Genomic DNA, 16156 nt, shown 5'->3' with positions numbered 1-16156 from the left:
GGTGTATAAGGCTCCAGAGATGTCCATGTACCACAACCAGGATCTCCCTGAGGATGAACCACAGCTGAATTGTATGGAACAGTCTGTTCTTAGACCTGAAGATTTCCAAGTGAATTCAGCAGTGAACACAGATCTGATGGAAGCAGAACAACTCTCAATCCAGTGATGGTACAGGCTGGTTTCAGAAAGAATTCTCTCCATTCCACTGAGAGTTCTAGAGAGAATGTGTCAGGAAACAATCCCACAGATCCTAGGTAACTGACATTGCCTTGACAAGTCAGGAGACATCTCTGACACCAGAGCTCTGAGGGTGTATATTTCTGGATGGAGTGGCTGGCAACTCAGAGGGATACACTAAAGCTGATCTGATTTGATTCTCAATCTGGATCCCAAAGGATCATACCAAATGGAAACCTTTAGGGTCCAAGGAGGCCAACTACATCAGGGTTCACCTAGATTCAATGCAGGCTGCTTGCTGGAAGGCTAGTTCTTTTTGCTGTGAAACTCCCTGAACTGTACAACATATTCCCACCTGCCCTGGCCAAGAACTTGGAACCTTGACCAGGGGAACAGAACCAATCTTTACTTTAGAACACTTCTCTTCTGCCCGTGACTGAAACAACCGCCACCAGACAAACTAAGAGAAGTCTGGTATGTACTTTCCTCCAAATAAAAACAGCTGTAAAAGTATGTTTACTCTTTACAAAATGGACATGAGTAACAGCATGCCCCAGAAATCTGGCAACTTTCTGAGGGACAAGTGGAGGGATGATCAGCGAATACAAGGTATTTGTAGCCCATGGAACATAGGACTAAAGAGATAAAAGCTTGCTCCCTACCAACTGCTGATCAGACTGTACCATGGCCACATGGTCACACTTGAGACTCCTGGAAAAGACCTTATGGATCCAGTAGACTCATTTTCTTTATTAGAATTTAAAAAAAGCATACGGAGGTAGTAACTAACAAGTGTATATATTTCTGGAACACTGAACACTTCTTCTGTATCCTTTTCCCTTAAGACTGACTAAAAGCATTGAACAATTGCAAGTCAGGAGGCTGTATATTAATTTAATCACAGGATGCACGTGTAAATAGCTACAAAATAAAGTCAAGGTATTGGACAGCAGCCATTCCAACTAAAAGGGTATAATTCTTTACAGGTTCTTAAAGGATCAAAATTTTATGAAAAGATACATAAATATGGCAAAACCAACTTGTCACAAAAGAACATCTTATTGTCAAATATTATCAAGATATTACACCATAATACCATTACTTTGTACTCTGGGCTGTGACTGGTGCCCTCTTTCAGGGGAGGCATTAATACTGATGTCCTCATCCCACAAAAATGTTAAATCCCCATGGCACTTTCTACACAGGCTGGGATACTAAACCACTTCTCCTGCCTAAATTCCAACCTTGTAATTGCAATTTGCCTCCAAAAATCCCTGAGAAGTTCTAACTGGCTATGGAGCTCTTCGCTTCCTGTCCTAAATACTTGTTCAGTAGTGTCATGCATTGATCAACTTTACTGCCCTCTGCCCCCAAAGTGACTGTGTATCAACAGTGGGGTGAAATTATCTTTTATCAACGATAATTTGTATCATTACTTAATTCCTCAAGCATTTTGGGTCCAATCAAGGTGAAAAGAGCCATCTAATATGACCACTATGACCCCATAAAATTCTCACAGCTTCCCAATGAAGGCTGTGAAAAGGCAAAAATGGAAAGTCTCTGTAACTTCAGATTCTTCCCCAAGTGTTTCTTAGTGGGTGAAAGACGCATGATCTTTGTGGACTGAGCACACAAATGAACTGAAGTTATCTAGTTCTGAATGATCAGCTGATACAATCTACCTATAGTAAGATGCAGAGCAATTGTGGCTTGGGGCAGGTTGCTTGCCAGATTTCCTTCAAGCATCCAAAAAAAAAAAAGGTCACCTACAGCCCAAGACTCAGCAGGGGAAGTTTCAGGCCCAGAGATTACTTTTTTGTTAGAAAATTACTGAGAGGTCAACAATAAGACTCAGAATTTAAAACAGGCCAAAGCCATACAGTTTAGTTCTGGAGCAGAACTTCAGCTTCATTCACAATTGCTCTGGAGCACGGGTTTGAATGGAAGTGAGATTGCTACTATGAATGCATGAGATTTTCATGCTGCAGAGACATCTCAAAAGAGCACTTCAGTGGAGGGATGGACAAGGAGTTTCCCCTGTCCCAGATTCTATCTATGTAATGACTGAGCAAAAGACATCTATTTAAACTCAAACCAGGGCAACATCCACACACTGCACAAAATCCCTAACCCTTCAAAGCCTTCCACTGACCTTTGTTTTGCTGGATCACCAGGAAATCCCCATCCCAATGCATAGTGCAGCATGGTTCCTAGTCATACCTCCAAGTCAGTCTAAAGAACCCTTTCCCACTGGGAACACCAGCAGTAACACCACTCTGATCCAACATTGCACGTAAGACTTACTTTTCCAAACTGCTCGAAATATTGTTTCACATCCTCCACAGTAGTGTTCACTGAGAGACCCCCCACAAAGATCTTCTTCGTCCGGGTCACCATCTGGAAAAAGGGAGGAGAGGGATTCATGACACAAACAGGTAACAGAGAATAAGATCGCTCCAACCACCACCAAAACCACCCCTTCATCCTAATCTGTGATCTGAGGAACATGCTACATGTTTTTATTCCAGTGGAAACCACTCTCAGCAGAGGACTGTGTCCCCTAAGCAAACACTGTATCTAACAGGGTATATTTCAGGCTTTACACATTTCTCTTTGTGAAACTTTCTCTCTCAGTCATCACCTGCACCATACTGCTTATCCCTCTGTGTGGGCCAGGACAGTACTGGAGGGAGCAGTCACCAAGTTGCTGACAGCTCCCAGAACCAGCCAGTGCACAGCCTCCATCTCCCCCTCTTAATCCCCTGGTGGCTAGTATATCATATTAAAAATTCTCCCTCCTTAATCTGCCATTCACCCACCTGGCATGTTCACAAACCCCCTAGCAGACATAGTGCTGCCATCCCCTTCACAGTCAGGGCACTGCAGTTACAACTCTATCCATCCTCAGGTCACCCTCTTTCCCTTGTAGTCTCCATGCCTCTCATGGGCAAAGCAAAACGGAGTCCTCCAAGTGTAGACTGGCTACATGCTCAAAGCTTTACAAACTATTCAGAGTCCAGGCCCATAGGGAACAAAGCTCTGCTTCATATTCATTCCCATATTATAAGCTACATGGTGATGGGAGGGCCTCCCTGTTAAACCATCTTTAACATTTGGAAGAAAGCAAAAGGAAAAACCTTCAGCCTTTCTCCTCTCCCAACCATGAGTCTGAGAAAGAAAGTCTAGCTGCCCCGAGAGGGGCCACTGCTACTAGGATGAGACACACCAGTGTCCTTTGAACGGACTCTCCAGCAGCATCCTCCCCTCCCCTGCCTGGCCACACCCCCGCTCTCAGAGGAACACATGGTCCTAATTACCCCAAGGAGCACAGGGCTAATCCGCAGCAATTCCATGGCTTGGAGAGCAGCCCGTTCTAACACTAAAGCACCTTCTGTCACCAAACTGCTTAATGGAATTAACCCAATTCCTCCCATGTGTTTCCTGGCTCCAGTTACTCAGGATACCTGCTCGCTAATTGTTCTCAGCTCCTGATCTCCTTCGCTTTCCTCCCCACTTCATTCTCTTTCTTTTAGAGATTCTGCCCTGTCCTTCTCACTAGATCTTTCTCCTACTGCAGTATTCAGAGGGTAAAGAGCAATCCCTCAGCCCAACAGTGAAGTTAAGGCAGATCCCAGCTTCTATTCACTCTGAAGGCAGATCTCGTCTGCCATTTGCTTCCCAGGTAAAAGTTTCTGGATAAGAACCTGAACAAGACCTGGGGCTGCTCACTTCCACCAAGCAGCTGTATTCCTGTTGTAGGTAAGGCCCAATCCATTGCTCTCTCTGCCCCTTCTGCTGCATGAGTGGCACCTTGCCATATCGCAAAAGGAAGTTTTTCCCCTCACCCCACACCTCTCCCAGATCATTCAGCAAGTCATCTGCCACAGACTGGAACTACTTCATGTTTCTTTCATACCTTCGAGTTCCAGACACAGGCTATAAAAGGAGTTAGAGAAGGTGCTATATTCTCCATGAGCAAAGTTTCCCATTTCATCAGCTCTAGTTACTGCCACCATGAACCAGAACCAATTTGAGCTTGAGCTACTTCCAGCCCTAGACCAGCAACCCTAAAGCATCCCAAAACCCTGCTGGGAGTTCATATAGAACTGAAGGTGATGGTCAGGCACTAACATTTATCTTTAATGCTAATCACCAAAGCCTCTAGGCCTCAGTCCACTGTACAAGGGCATGGTGGGGAGGAGTTCAATCCCTGAAGTTTTTACCATTTCGATTGGTAAGAGCTACAAGCACTACCTACCTTGGGCTGAGCACGGCGGGGGAATGCAACCTTCGGGTCAATCTGAAAAAGACATGGGGAGAAAGCAAGTGAACACACTTTAATTCTCTCTCAGTTTCATTTACTAATATAAGATCTCTTCTGCATGCACAAATCTTGCCCAACTGACAGCTCACCAGAAACCCGCCTAACGAGGATAAAATGAAGTCAGCTGCAGACATCTTTATCTTTTAATAGAGGTGTGACCCCAGGGACTACAGCTCCCAGCATGCAACATTCTGTTTCAATCTGAGCAATGTCTGGCCAGCACAAAACGGAACCTGACATGCTGGGATTAGCAGTCCCTGCTAACCACTCCCCTGTGTTCAGCCTGCTCCCTGGCCACCCTACACACCAACTGTCACATTACAAGTGCTCTTTGCCTTTATCTGTTTTTCCCCTTCAGCCTAGGTGCAGTAGCTCATCTGGTTAATAACAGAACAGGTAAGGCACAGTATACAAAAAGCCAAGTAGGGCACACCACAAATGTGAGTGAAATCACCAGAATTCATACGAGAAGGGAAAAGATAATTAAACAGAGGAGTCCCATATACACAATTTTGCAATGAAGAGCAATGTCATTAAGTCAGATGGTGCTATCACCCTTTCAGCATCTCCTACTGTGCACAACAAGGACAATCCGTTCCAATCTGCAGGCTGAGCTCTCTATTATGTGCCTGTGTCTAGCTTATTAATAAACCGGCTGTCCGCTGGAGCTCCTGCATCTCAGCACTACCATCCAGGTGCTGCACATTCTGCTGGGGTCAGCAGTGGATGAACGCATGCCTGCATTAGTCTTAAAGCACACTCCATAAACTGGGAAAATATTAATGCAGCTGAACACCAAATGCTCATGACATCCCTGCTCCTCCTCAGATACCACCGCATTCTTTACAGCCTATTTTTACAGCAACTCTTGTGATGTAACTTCACGTTAGAAGATGATCCAATCCTACAAAGCAGCTCTGGGAGGACCTGTGCTAAAGGATGGTCTGGCTCAGCCCCCAGTTGGGTAGGCTGAGGCCAGGAGAGCAGCTGAAAGGTCTGTCTCATTAGCCCAGCAGCTCAAACAGCCCATAAGAAACTGCATCTCTCTCCAATTCATCTCACTGCTATTGTTCTACTTTTCAGCCTGGCTTTTCACCCTTCCCTTAGTCCTTTCACTTGTCTCACAGAACCCACAGCTCAGGGCCTCATCAGGTCACTCCATGCAGTTCTCTCCCTGCCTTCCCCACCTCCATCCTGACTCACAACCTAGAACATAAATAAACTCAGCACGTAAGTAAACAGAGACAAAAGTGAAGAACATAAAATAAACTCAAAAATAAGTTTCCCCCAAAGAGTTCCAAACACAGCCAGAATAACATATCCTTGTGGTGCCTCACAGGGGCATCTCAAACTCCCCTCCCCTTTCCTACATACACAATCCTCTGGCTAGTGCAGAAATCCTCAGTGAATTCTGAGGACAGGGGACGGCAGGAGACCAGGAGGTTGATGGCAGATAATAAGCAAAAACAATAATCTACTGTCTTTTAGTTCCCAGCCAGTGTCATTCAGCTCCTGCCAAGAAGATGCTTTCATATTCAACAAAGTTAAGCTCAAGCCTCATTTTTCTCATTACCCTGAGCGTGATCAACTGGGCAGAGATAACGTATCCTCCTGGCTGGAGAGGGCAGGCAGTAATTTCACAAATTCTTCTACACAACTAGCTATTGTTGCAGGTAAACCAAGGCCAGGCCAACTGACTGCAGGCACGTCATGGAAGAACACGGAGGGGAGAGAGTTTGAAAGGAGACTCGAGTTACTTCAAGGGGGTTACTCCTTAAGTGCTGGAGTCTTCCTAATGAAAGCAAAAGTAGTGGTGGTCTAATACCTTATTCCTGGTACCAAAGCCAAGAAATCTGGTAGAATTTGATATCAGTGTCAGCTATGGATGAGATGAATCCCCTTTACAGGTTTGGACACAAATCTGATAATGGTGGAAGTGTTAAAAAAGCTGCTCAGATAATGTAAAAAAACAAACAAAAACCAGGATTAAATACCATTGAGGGAACTATTTAAGTCCATATCACTTTCAGGTTAAAGTACTAACCTTTAGGGACAATTTGCATCTTCAGTTATATCTATGGAATACCACCGACTTTACAGGTGTAACCAAAAGCTTAATTATGTTCTTTGTCACCATTTTACAAGTCACATAACAGTTTAGATACCATTTAATATCGTGCAGCAATTAGCTTGCTTACATCATTGCCCATTTTGCCTTTATACAATAGCTGGTATCAGAAGTAATCCAAAAAAAAAAAAAAATGCATTTTGAATATCCCTAGTGCTAGGTTTGTTACATGAGTTAACTCTAGATTTGAAAGGACCCATAACATTGCCCCCTTGCTGAGAGCAAAACCAACAAACATGACAGCAACCAAACTCCTGTAATGCCATTATTTCTAGGAAGCTCAAGGCAGTGGCTGGCTGCAGCTTTACAAAGTCACGCAAATCTTTTACCTCAAGACTGCAAAGCCAATTCTCATATCAAGCATTTCCATAAATAACCCCGTAGGCTGCTATCTTGCTAACAAACAAAGAAGAGTCTGAAAAGCACAAGGTTTCCCCCAGAGAATAAGGCCAACAACATTCATTACCATAGGAAGATTTGGAAAACAATGAAGCAACAAGTTGGGCAGACATTGTCTACCCAGTGCTGTTTAGCAGGAGACATCAAGCACAGAGAATGGGGTGTAGTTTCAGGACAGTCAGCCTTTTCCCACAAAGTTTTATAAAGGCCTATATTAAGATTCAGATGAATTTGTATCATTTAACTCATGACTCACAACAGATTGTTGCCTAGAGAGGGAAAAGGCACATCTAGGGCTCCACACAGCATTACAAAACCAGCCTGTTTTAGGGGACTGAAAACAACTGGGCTACATATACAGATCAGACCTAGAACTTAACCAAGCAACAAACAGGCATCCTACCCAAAGCCACTCTGCTCAACATAAAACTTTAAATAAAGAAATTAAAAGAAGAGGGGAAAAAAATCAAAGTTGCTGACAAAGAAAGGACGTGAGAAAATCTTCCCTCATTTCTTTCTGCTGCAGACAACCAGCAAAGCAGACGCAGGATTTCAATGGCTGGCCAACCCCATGTTTTCTACACCCTGAGACCCTTCTGTTCTCCTTTAGCGTGCGCGCACACACCACACACACACCCTCCCCCTCCCCAGCCCTTCATGTGTCTACCACACAACGAATCCTAGAATGGTTTTAACACAAGAGGCAGCATTGGTTTAGACAGAAGAATGGAGACTGTGGGTTTCATCTCACTCCTGTCCCAGAAATGGTCTTGGGATTATTGCCACTACAGACAGTCATCACTCGCCTTTTCAGCAAGGACTTACATCCGTCCCACAGATTTGCAAGGGGACTAGTTGATCACACACCATGTTTACACAGGCCATAAACAAAAAAAACGTGCTCCCTCTGCAAAACACCTCATCAGAACCCTCCCCTAGAGCAAAACTAACTTTATACAATCCAGAGAGGATGAGGTTTAAGAGACAAGGAAAAATGGGGCAAGGAAAGCTGGAATAGGTTTAACCAGGAGTTCCCATGGGGAGGAAGGTCCTGTGTACATCAAAAAGAATAATCCATACAGTTAAATAGGACAGACATAAATCTCACTGCAACTGATGCTGCAAAATGTCAAGGAAGGGGTGTCTCTCCCACTCTGTCTACTTAAACATAGATTACTATGCCTGAAGTGCCTCACTCAACTTAAGGTACACATTTGGGCTTGTCATTAGTCCATGCCTGGAACTGGAACTTCTTCTTTCACCATGTCACCCTGCTTCCAATCTCCCCACCCCCAGGGGAGTAACAAGAAATAGGAATTCAACATCAGGAAAGTCACTAACAACTAGACAGAGAAAAGACCTCCCACTCAGACATTTAACACCCAGCCCCAAACTACATATCCTATATCTCTCCTGAGTGCCAAGGGCTTGCAATGCACAATGTATCTATTCCTGCTGATACATTCCAAGCATCTACAAAAAAACCCCCAAAACAAAACAAAACAGACCAAACCAAAAAAAACCAAACAACAAACCCAACACATACAACGCTAATTACAAGCTCACCAAAGGCCTAATGCTGCTCATACTTGTGAGAACCCATGAGCACTGTGAGGGATGGTGTTATCACTGATGTCTCAAAAGGCAAAAGGTATCCCACATGGGCATTAATAATCTGCACGAGAAGACAAACTCTTGGGTCTTCACGATTTATAAGGGCTTATCCTGGAGAAGTCAATGGAGAACCTTCAGAGTCCAAGATACAATCCCCAAGAGAGAGGTGGAGTCTATACCACATGCCAAACAACTCATGCCAAAGAGGATTGGGCCTAGCTCTTTGTAAGGGTCAGGTACCCAGCCTAGAAAGCACTCGACTACATGCTCATTGCAGGAGATGGTGACTAGCGCTCACATGAGAAGGAAGCTCCAGTGCTAGATTTTCATAAAGGACTGGGACTGCGCACTGTCTGAGGGTGCAAGGCCCCACCTCTCTTTCCCACTCACAGGAAAATCCCTTGCACAGATACTCTTAGCTTGTCACTTTTCCTGTGCACCCCTTGTTCAGGACGTATTTGTCCTTCCCATCTCAAAGTGACACGAGCAGTTTCTCAAAAGGGATCTTAAAAATCAATAGGTAGAACAGAACATCATCACAGGGGATTTGTAATCAATACTCCACCATGCAGTAACTAAGCCAGACTTAAAACCCACAGCTCAGAAGAACAGCTCGTTTACAAACTGATAACCAGGATGGAGAAGGGATCCATAGTGCTTTATCAGGAATCCATACTTTACAACCCCAAATTGGAAATCAAATACCACAGGGGAGAGGGCTTCTAGCCTGACCCGCCATTGAGTGAACCCCTTGGATGGAAAGAGTCTCACCGTCTTGGAGTCCAGCTCATGCCTGGATTGGGCCAGAACCTTGTCCACACCAGCCTGGTCCATGAACGTGACGAACCCGAACCCCCTGCGCCCCCAGGCCCACGCGGGAGAAGGGGGAGATGGAGAGAAGAAAGAAAGTTGGTTAAAGTGGTGCCAGGCCCCGGTGGGGGGGAGGGAGGAGCCGCAGCAGCCGCCTCACCTGGATCTCTTTGTCAGCGGGTCCCGCATCACCAGACACTCCTTCACCTCGCCGAACTGGCTGAAGTACTCCCGCAAGCCCTCTGCAAGCAAAGCGCGGGATGGAGGGGGCCGCGCACAGCCCCCGCCCCCAGCCCCTCGCGGTGCCCTGGCCCGGCAGGGAGCGCGGGGAGCCACGACACAGCTCGGCCGCGGCCAGCGGGGCTCGCGCGGGGCCCCGGCCGGGGCTGGGAAAGTTCGGGCGGCAGGTGGACCCGGCCCGGGGCGCCGGGCCCGCCGCTCCCCCCACCCACTGCCGCGGCCCGGCCCGGCCCGGCCCGGCCGCGCTGCCTCACCTTGCGTGGTCTGCCAGCTCAGGCCGCCGATGAACATCTTGCTGCGGGAGAGACAAAAAGAGGCGTGAATGGAGCGGGCCGCGGGGGCCGGGGCTGTAGCGGGGCGGGGCGGGGCGGACCGGACCGGACCGGGGCCGGGAGCCGCGTGCGGGGCGGGCGGCGCGCCGGGGACGCCGGCTGCGGGCAGGGATGCGGGGCGCGGCGAGCGGGCGCTGCCGGCGGGAGGGAGCGCGGGGATCGGCCATGTTGGCAGCCGCCGCCGCCGCCAGGCAGCCCGGCCGGCCGGCCCGCGAGCGGCGGGGAGCGGGGCCCGGGGGTCGGGAGCCGGGCCGGGCCGGGGCAGCGCGGCGGTACCAGGGGTCGTGCGGGGAGTCCGGCGAGGCGAGGCCGGGCTGGCTGGCGTCCGTCTCCATCGGACCTCTTCTCCGCGCGAGGCGCCGCGCCGCACTCCCGGGGCAGATGAGCGCTGGAAAAGGGGCCGGACGGACAGGCCATGCTGCCCCCTCCCCCGACCCCTCTCAGCCGGGCGGGGAGGAGGGCGGGGGAGGAGGAGGAGGGCCCGGCGGGGACAACCTGCCCGGCTCCTCCCACCCCCGGCGGCGGCGGCGGGCGGGCGGGCAGCGGCGTGCGCATAAAACCCGGCGGCCGCGGGCTGCGCGGGGACGGAGCGAGCGCGGCGCCGCCCGGAGGACCCTCACCTGCGCCGCCGGGGAACAAAGGGCCTGGCGCAGATTGCTCCGCTCCGCTCCGCTCCGCTCCGCTCCGCTCCGCGCAGGGCGCCGCGGGGGAGCCGCCTGCCGAGCCGGCCGCTCGCTTGATCACGCCGGGGCTGGGCCTGGGACCGGGACCGGGACCGGGGCCGGCCGAGCAGTGAGCCACCCAGCGCCAGCAGCACCAGCTGGGCCGGGCGCGGGCCGAGGCAGAGCAGTTGCCGGGGCGGCCCTGCCCGGCGCTCGCGGTCCCACAGGAGCACCCGGTCCTCTCGCCGCCCTCGCTCCTCCAAGGGGGGCAATCGGCCCCTCGGCAGGGACGAGGCAGGCGCAGCGGGGACCCTCCCTGCTCCCGGGGGACTCGGGAGCTGGGGCCCAGCGCTGGCACTGTCTCTCTGACCTATGCTGGGGGACGCCCAGCGGCCCCTGCCCCCTGTTCTCCTGCAGGTCCCAACAGGCCCAGGGTGACAAAAGCCATTTTTGACTGTCCTGGCTGCTATGCTGGGGCCCAGGCTGCACCACAGCCCTTGGGTGTTGGGGGGCGGGGGTTCCTGACAAATGGGAGGCCTGTTTTTCATACTTTGAGAGCTAGCACCACAAAACTAGGTCCACATGCTACAGTTGAGTAAAGAGACCCTAGAAGTCCCCCTGATGGCATCAAGGCTGAGGAGACGGTGCCACTGGCCACTTTCCTCTGTATGAGAAGCCCTGGAGCTAGGGTGGCCATCATACAGGACAGTCCAGTTGTCCTCTGTCCTCTATTGATACGAAACCCGACACCTTTTTATGTCCTCTGTCCTCTTAAGAGAAAAATAGAGGATGTAAAAAGGTGCCAGGTTTTGCATCAATAGGGAACAGACTAGTAGAAAACTGGCACGTCCTCTATGATGGCCACCCTACCTGGAGCCCTGTTTACACAATTGTGATCACAGCCTATCTCCCAATGTGTTTTCACATGCCTGTAGTTAACTGCTTCTGCACTAGGTCACAGGACTGGGAGCCTCTTGCCATCACACCCATTTGTTCTGTGTGTGTCAAGGCACTCTAAGCCAGCTGTTTGCACCCTCTACCTTATGCCCAACCCATTTCAACAAAGAGATAATGGCAAAAGTCTAGGGGGTAACTGATGCCACGCACATCCGGAGTCAACCATTTTCAGTTCTTTCAACTACTAAGAGGCACAGGCCTCTTGGCATTGGAACATCTACCCCCCTAGGATGTCAGAGTACAGCAGGGACAGGGTGTGCACCTGCTCTGTCATGCACTACCAAAATGCTAAATATCCCTGTGTGCATCTCTGTCCTTGGTCCTTCCAACACAGGCTTCCCCTGTGACTTTTTCATTCTGCATCATGCTAAGCTCCCTGTATGGGAACAGCAGAGAGAGACATCAAGATACTGCCATCTACCTTTTGACCTCTGTGCCATCTCACTTTTCTCTCCCCCAGTCCCTCAGTAAACACAGTGCTGGACTCTGCTCTGTTCATGCATGGACTTTCATGCACTGTCCCACACAAATGCCCAAGCAGCTACTAGATGGTGAATGGAAGTGTAGAAAGAGGAAGCATGGTTGCCCAGGAAAGCACTTCAAGGACACCTTAAAAGTATACTTGAGTTCCTGCAACCTCTCAGCTAACTTTTTCAAATTTTCAGCCATAAATAGGCAGCAATAAAACACCAAGGTGCAGGAGGCTATAAGTCTTTTAGAACAGCAGCAGCATGTCTGTGAGCAGGAAAAGTATCTATGTGGAAGGATGTATCAGCAACAGCAGAGTAGCAACAGCCCAATTCACAAGCTAAGCTGTATGGTGAATTATGACACAAAAAGTGCTTATCATGCCAGCCAGGAGAATGAACTAACACTTCTTCCTTTATGCTTTTAGATCACTAGAGCAGGGAGTTTTTTATGTGTTTGCAGATCATCTAGCACTGCATGTTTTGGATCTTGACTGGGACTTGTGGGAGCAACCACAAAACAAATATAAGAATGTATTTAGTAAGTTTGTTATTTGGGCTGCTACAGAGTGACTGGATCTATCTGTTATCACCAGTATTTTTCAATGCTCGTCTTCCTAAATGTAGTGCAGAATCTTCAGCAGTGGGGCACAGATCTCAGAAGAACCTGCCGGCAGTTTCTTTGTCTTTATAATAGCCCTACAATTACATATAGCAACATATGAAAAAGTAAAAACTTTGTAACCAATTCATAGGAAATTGGTTACATAATATTTAGCCTTGGCTATTGAGCATCTCAAGTTCCCACTGGATTCAATGGACATCAAGAATGTTCAGATATTTCCATAAAACAACACAATATTACCAAAGAGCTGAAATCACCAGATTGGGTGATAGTATCATCTGAGTGAACCGGACAAATGCAGAATACAGAATCAGAAATATAGGGCTGGACGGCCCCCCAGGAGGTTACCTAATCCAATTCCCTGCTACAGGCAGGATCATCCCTATCTAAGCCATCCCAGACAAGTGCTTGATCAACCTGCACTTAAAAAATTCCAGTGATGGAGCTTCCCCATCCTCTCTGTTGGGAATCTGTCCCACTGCTTAGCCACACTCTTAGTTAGGAAGCTCATCATTATATCCAGCCTCAATTTCCCCATAAGAAATAACAGTATAGAGGTAGCATTACAGTGGAGGTAGCACTTTGGCTGGAGGCTGAGGTGTGGAAGAAGCACTGCTACTGAAAGCAACACCAGGGAGGCAGTATTGTGATTACCCTTACTAAAACTCCTTTTTGCCACATTGTCTAAAAAACATGACGTACAGCTAGGTTGCTGATGTACTCACTGCCAATCATGATGGCCAATACCAACTCTGTTTCCTTGTGGTCCCCCATCTTATTGATCTGTGGTCTCATGTTTTGCACTTGGATGGTAAGCTCCTTGGAGAAGAGGTTGTCTTTTTGTCCTATTTTTAAAAGCACCTAGCACACTATGGTTCTGGTCCATGATTAGCTCTCTTGGTACTACAGTACTATGCAATAGATAGATGATGATCTTTACAAAAATTTGTGTTCAAATAGACAATAAAATCTTGTAGTTTGTCATCAATGCATTTTTGTAGTTTTCTACTCTATTCATTGTATCATGTAAGATGAGATGTTATATATGAACAGACTACAGGAGAGAGAAAGTTAAGTAAGAGAAATAGTCCTGGAAGATGCAGAGAGTATTAAATATTATACCATCTTCTTTTTGTGTTACTTTAGACATTTTATTCTCTCCTCCCACCAAAATAATATTGGACAAAGAAGGATATTTGATCCATATGGGTTATAACTTGACTTTAGCAAGGCTTTTGATGCAGTATTCCACAGCATTCCTGCAAGCAAGCTGAGGAAGTATGGGCTGGATGAATGGACTGTAAGGTGGATAGAAAGCTGGCTGGAGCATCAGGCTCAGTGGGTAGCAATCACTGGCTTGGGGTCTAGTTGGCAGCCAGTATCAAGTGGACTGCCACAGGGGTTGGTCCAGGGGCCAGTTTTATTCAATATCTTCATTAATGATCTGGAAGATGAGATGGATTTCACCGTAAGCAAGTTCATGGATGACAACTTCGTGGAAGGTGTAGTAGATATGCTGAAGGGTAGGGCTAGGATTCAGTGGCCTAGACAAATTGGAGGATTGGGCCAAAGGGAATCCCAAGAGGTTTAACAAAGTCTGGCACTTAGAGGACAGAACAGTCCCATGCACCAGTACAGGCTGGGGGGTGATTGGCTAGGCAGCAGCTCTGCAGAAAAGGACCTGGGGGTTCCAGTGGACAATAAGCTGGATGTGAGTCAACAGTGTGCCCTTGTTGCCATGAAGGCTAATAACATACTGGACTGTGTTAACAGAAGCATCACCAGCAGATCAAGGGAAGTATTTATTCCCCTCTATTCTATATGAGTGAGGCCACATCTGGAGTACTGTGTTCAGTTTTGGGTCCCCCACTATAGAAAGGATGTGGACAAGTTGGAGAGAGTCCAGTAGACACCAAAGAAAATGGTTAGGAGACTAAGGCACATGATCTGTGAGGAGAGGCTGCAGGAACTGGGCTTATTCTTCTGCAGAAGAAATAACTGAGGGGGCATTTGACAGCAGCTTTTAACTACCTGACAGGTGGTCCCAAAGAGGATGGAGCTAGACTGTTCTCAGTGATGGCAGATGACAGAACAAGGAACAATGGTCTTAAGCTGCAGCAGGGGAAGTTTAGGTTGGATTTTAGGAAAAATTTCTCAATAGGAGGGTGGTGAATGTTCTCACTAGGAGGGTGGAATGGATTACCTAGAGAGGTGGTGGAATCTCCATCCTTGGAGGTTTTTAAGGCCTGGCTCAACAAAGCCCTGGCTGGAATCATCCAGTTGGGGACGGTCCTGCTTTGAACACGGGGTTCAACTAGATGACTTCCTGAGGTCCCTTCCAACCCTAAATTTCTATGAGTCTATGAGCATTTAGGAGTTTCAGAGAGGAAGTGAATGTTAAGGTGAGATTTGAATGAGGAAAGTGTTGGGCCTGGAGCATGGGGAAAGAAGTTATGATGCATAATTTATACCAATGCACCTTAACAATGTGCATAGAATAGCTTGCATTTCAATAATACCCTCACCTTAGGATCACAAAGGGCATTACAAATACTACCAGATTAATCTTTACAACAGCCATGTTAGCAGGACTGTTTGACTGGCAATGAGTAAGAAGCTGGTACTAATGAGTCCAGAAGCCAAGATCAACATTTTTTGCAACATTAGTACGTAAAAATATATATAAAACAAATGTTTCTAGACATTATGGTTGGAAAGACAATACTGTAGTATGAATTAAATGATGTAGTGTCATCTTCCTGGGTCTTCAAAGTGTTTTAGTGCCTATTCTGCTGCTGCTGAAAGCAGTGGTCCTCAACTTTTTTACTCAAGGCACCCCTGAATAGATTCAAGACACCCCTTAGAAAATGCCAGCTCTTAATTTTCACTCCTTATTTTGACCACAGAAAAACAATTGAGCAGTTCTTCTGTTGCAAATAACTCAGAAAGACCACAACTATTAATTTCTATTTGAAATATCTGGGTTTATCTTGTGAATCATGTTTGTATACCTAACAGTCCTAACACTGTATAGCACCCTGTGGTACCCTTGAAAAGATCTCAAGGCACCCTGGTTGAGAATCATTAGCTTAGAGATTGTCAAGAAGCCTATGGAGGAATTGTCAAGACTGGTTCTTTGCAGGTAGTTAAAGTTCTGTGTACAGCAGTGATACCTCACAAACCATGTCAATGTCATGTGGACCATGATGAATGGAAAAGCTCTGTCTGGTAGCAGAGGCAGGCACTGGAACTATATATATATATATATATATATATATATAATTATTTATTTATTTTAAGGGCCAAATCAGTTCAAATTCAACTGGGCAAAGCCTACTTTTGACTAAGCAGAGCTCAATCATTCAAGTCTGTTTGACTTTACTATTGGGCAAGTTTCTTCCCTCCCAGACCCCTAGTCTGA

General features: G+C 47.5%; 1 protein-coding gene across 2 annotated transcripts in view; it reads right to left on the bottom strand.

Annotated features, from left to right (window-relative positions):
* The window catches only part of MSI1 (musashi RNA binding protein 1), a 34086-nt gene extending 23588 nt beyond the window's left edge, over window positions 1-10498 (bottom strand). For both annotated transcript variants that reach the window (XM_059713533.1, XM_059713534.1), the window contains exons 1-6: window positions 10301-10498; window positions 9947-9987; window positions 9613-9694; window positions 9414-9498; window positions 4436-4477; window positions 2482-2574 (exon numbers count right to left, since the gene is read on the bottom strand). In XM_059713533.1, coding sequence (XP_059569516.1) covers window positions 2482-2574; window positions 4436-4477; window positions 9414-9498; window positions 9613-9694; window positions 9947-9987; window positions 10301-10359 — 402 coding nt within the window. In that variant the 5' untranslated portion in view covers window positions 10360-10498. The remainder of the gene's footprint in view (window positions 1-2481; window positions 2575-4435; window positions 4478-9413; window positions 9499-9612; window positions 9695-9946; window positions 9988-10300) is intronic.
* Window positions 10499-16156: the final 5658 nt, after the last annotated feature.

Source organism: Alligator mississippiensis, chromosome 10 (genome assembly GCF_030867095.1).
Source record: "Alligator mississippiensis isolate rAllMis1 chromosome 10, rAllMis1, whole genome shotgun sequence".
Taxonomy (NCBI): domain Eukaryota; kingdom Metazoa; phylum Chordata; order Crocodylia; family Alligatoridae; genus Alligator; species Alligator mississippiensis.
Note: the sequence above shows the minus strand (reverse complement) of the source record. Positions and strands in the feature narration are given on the sequence as shown.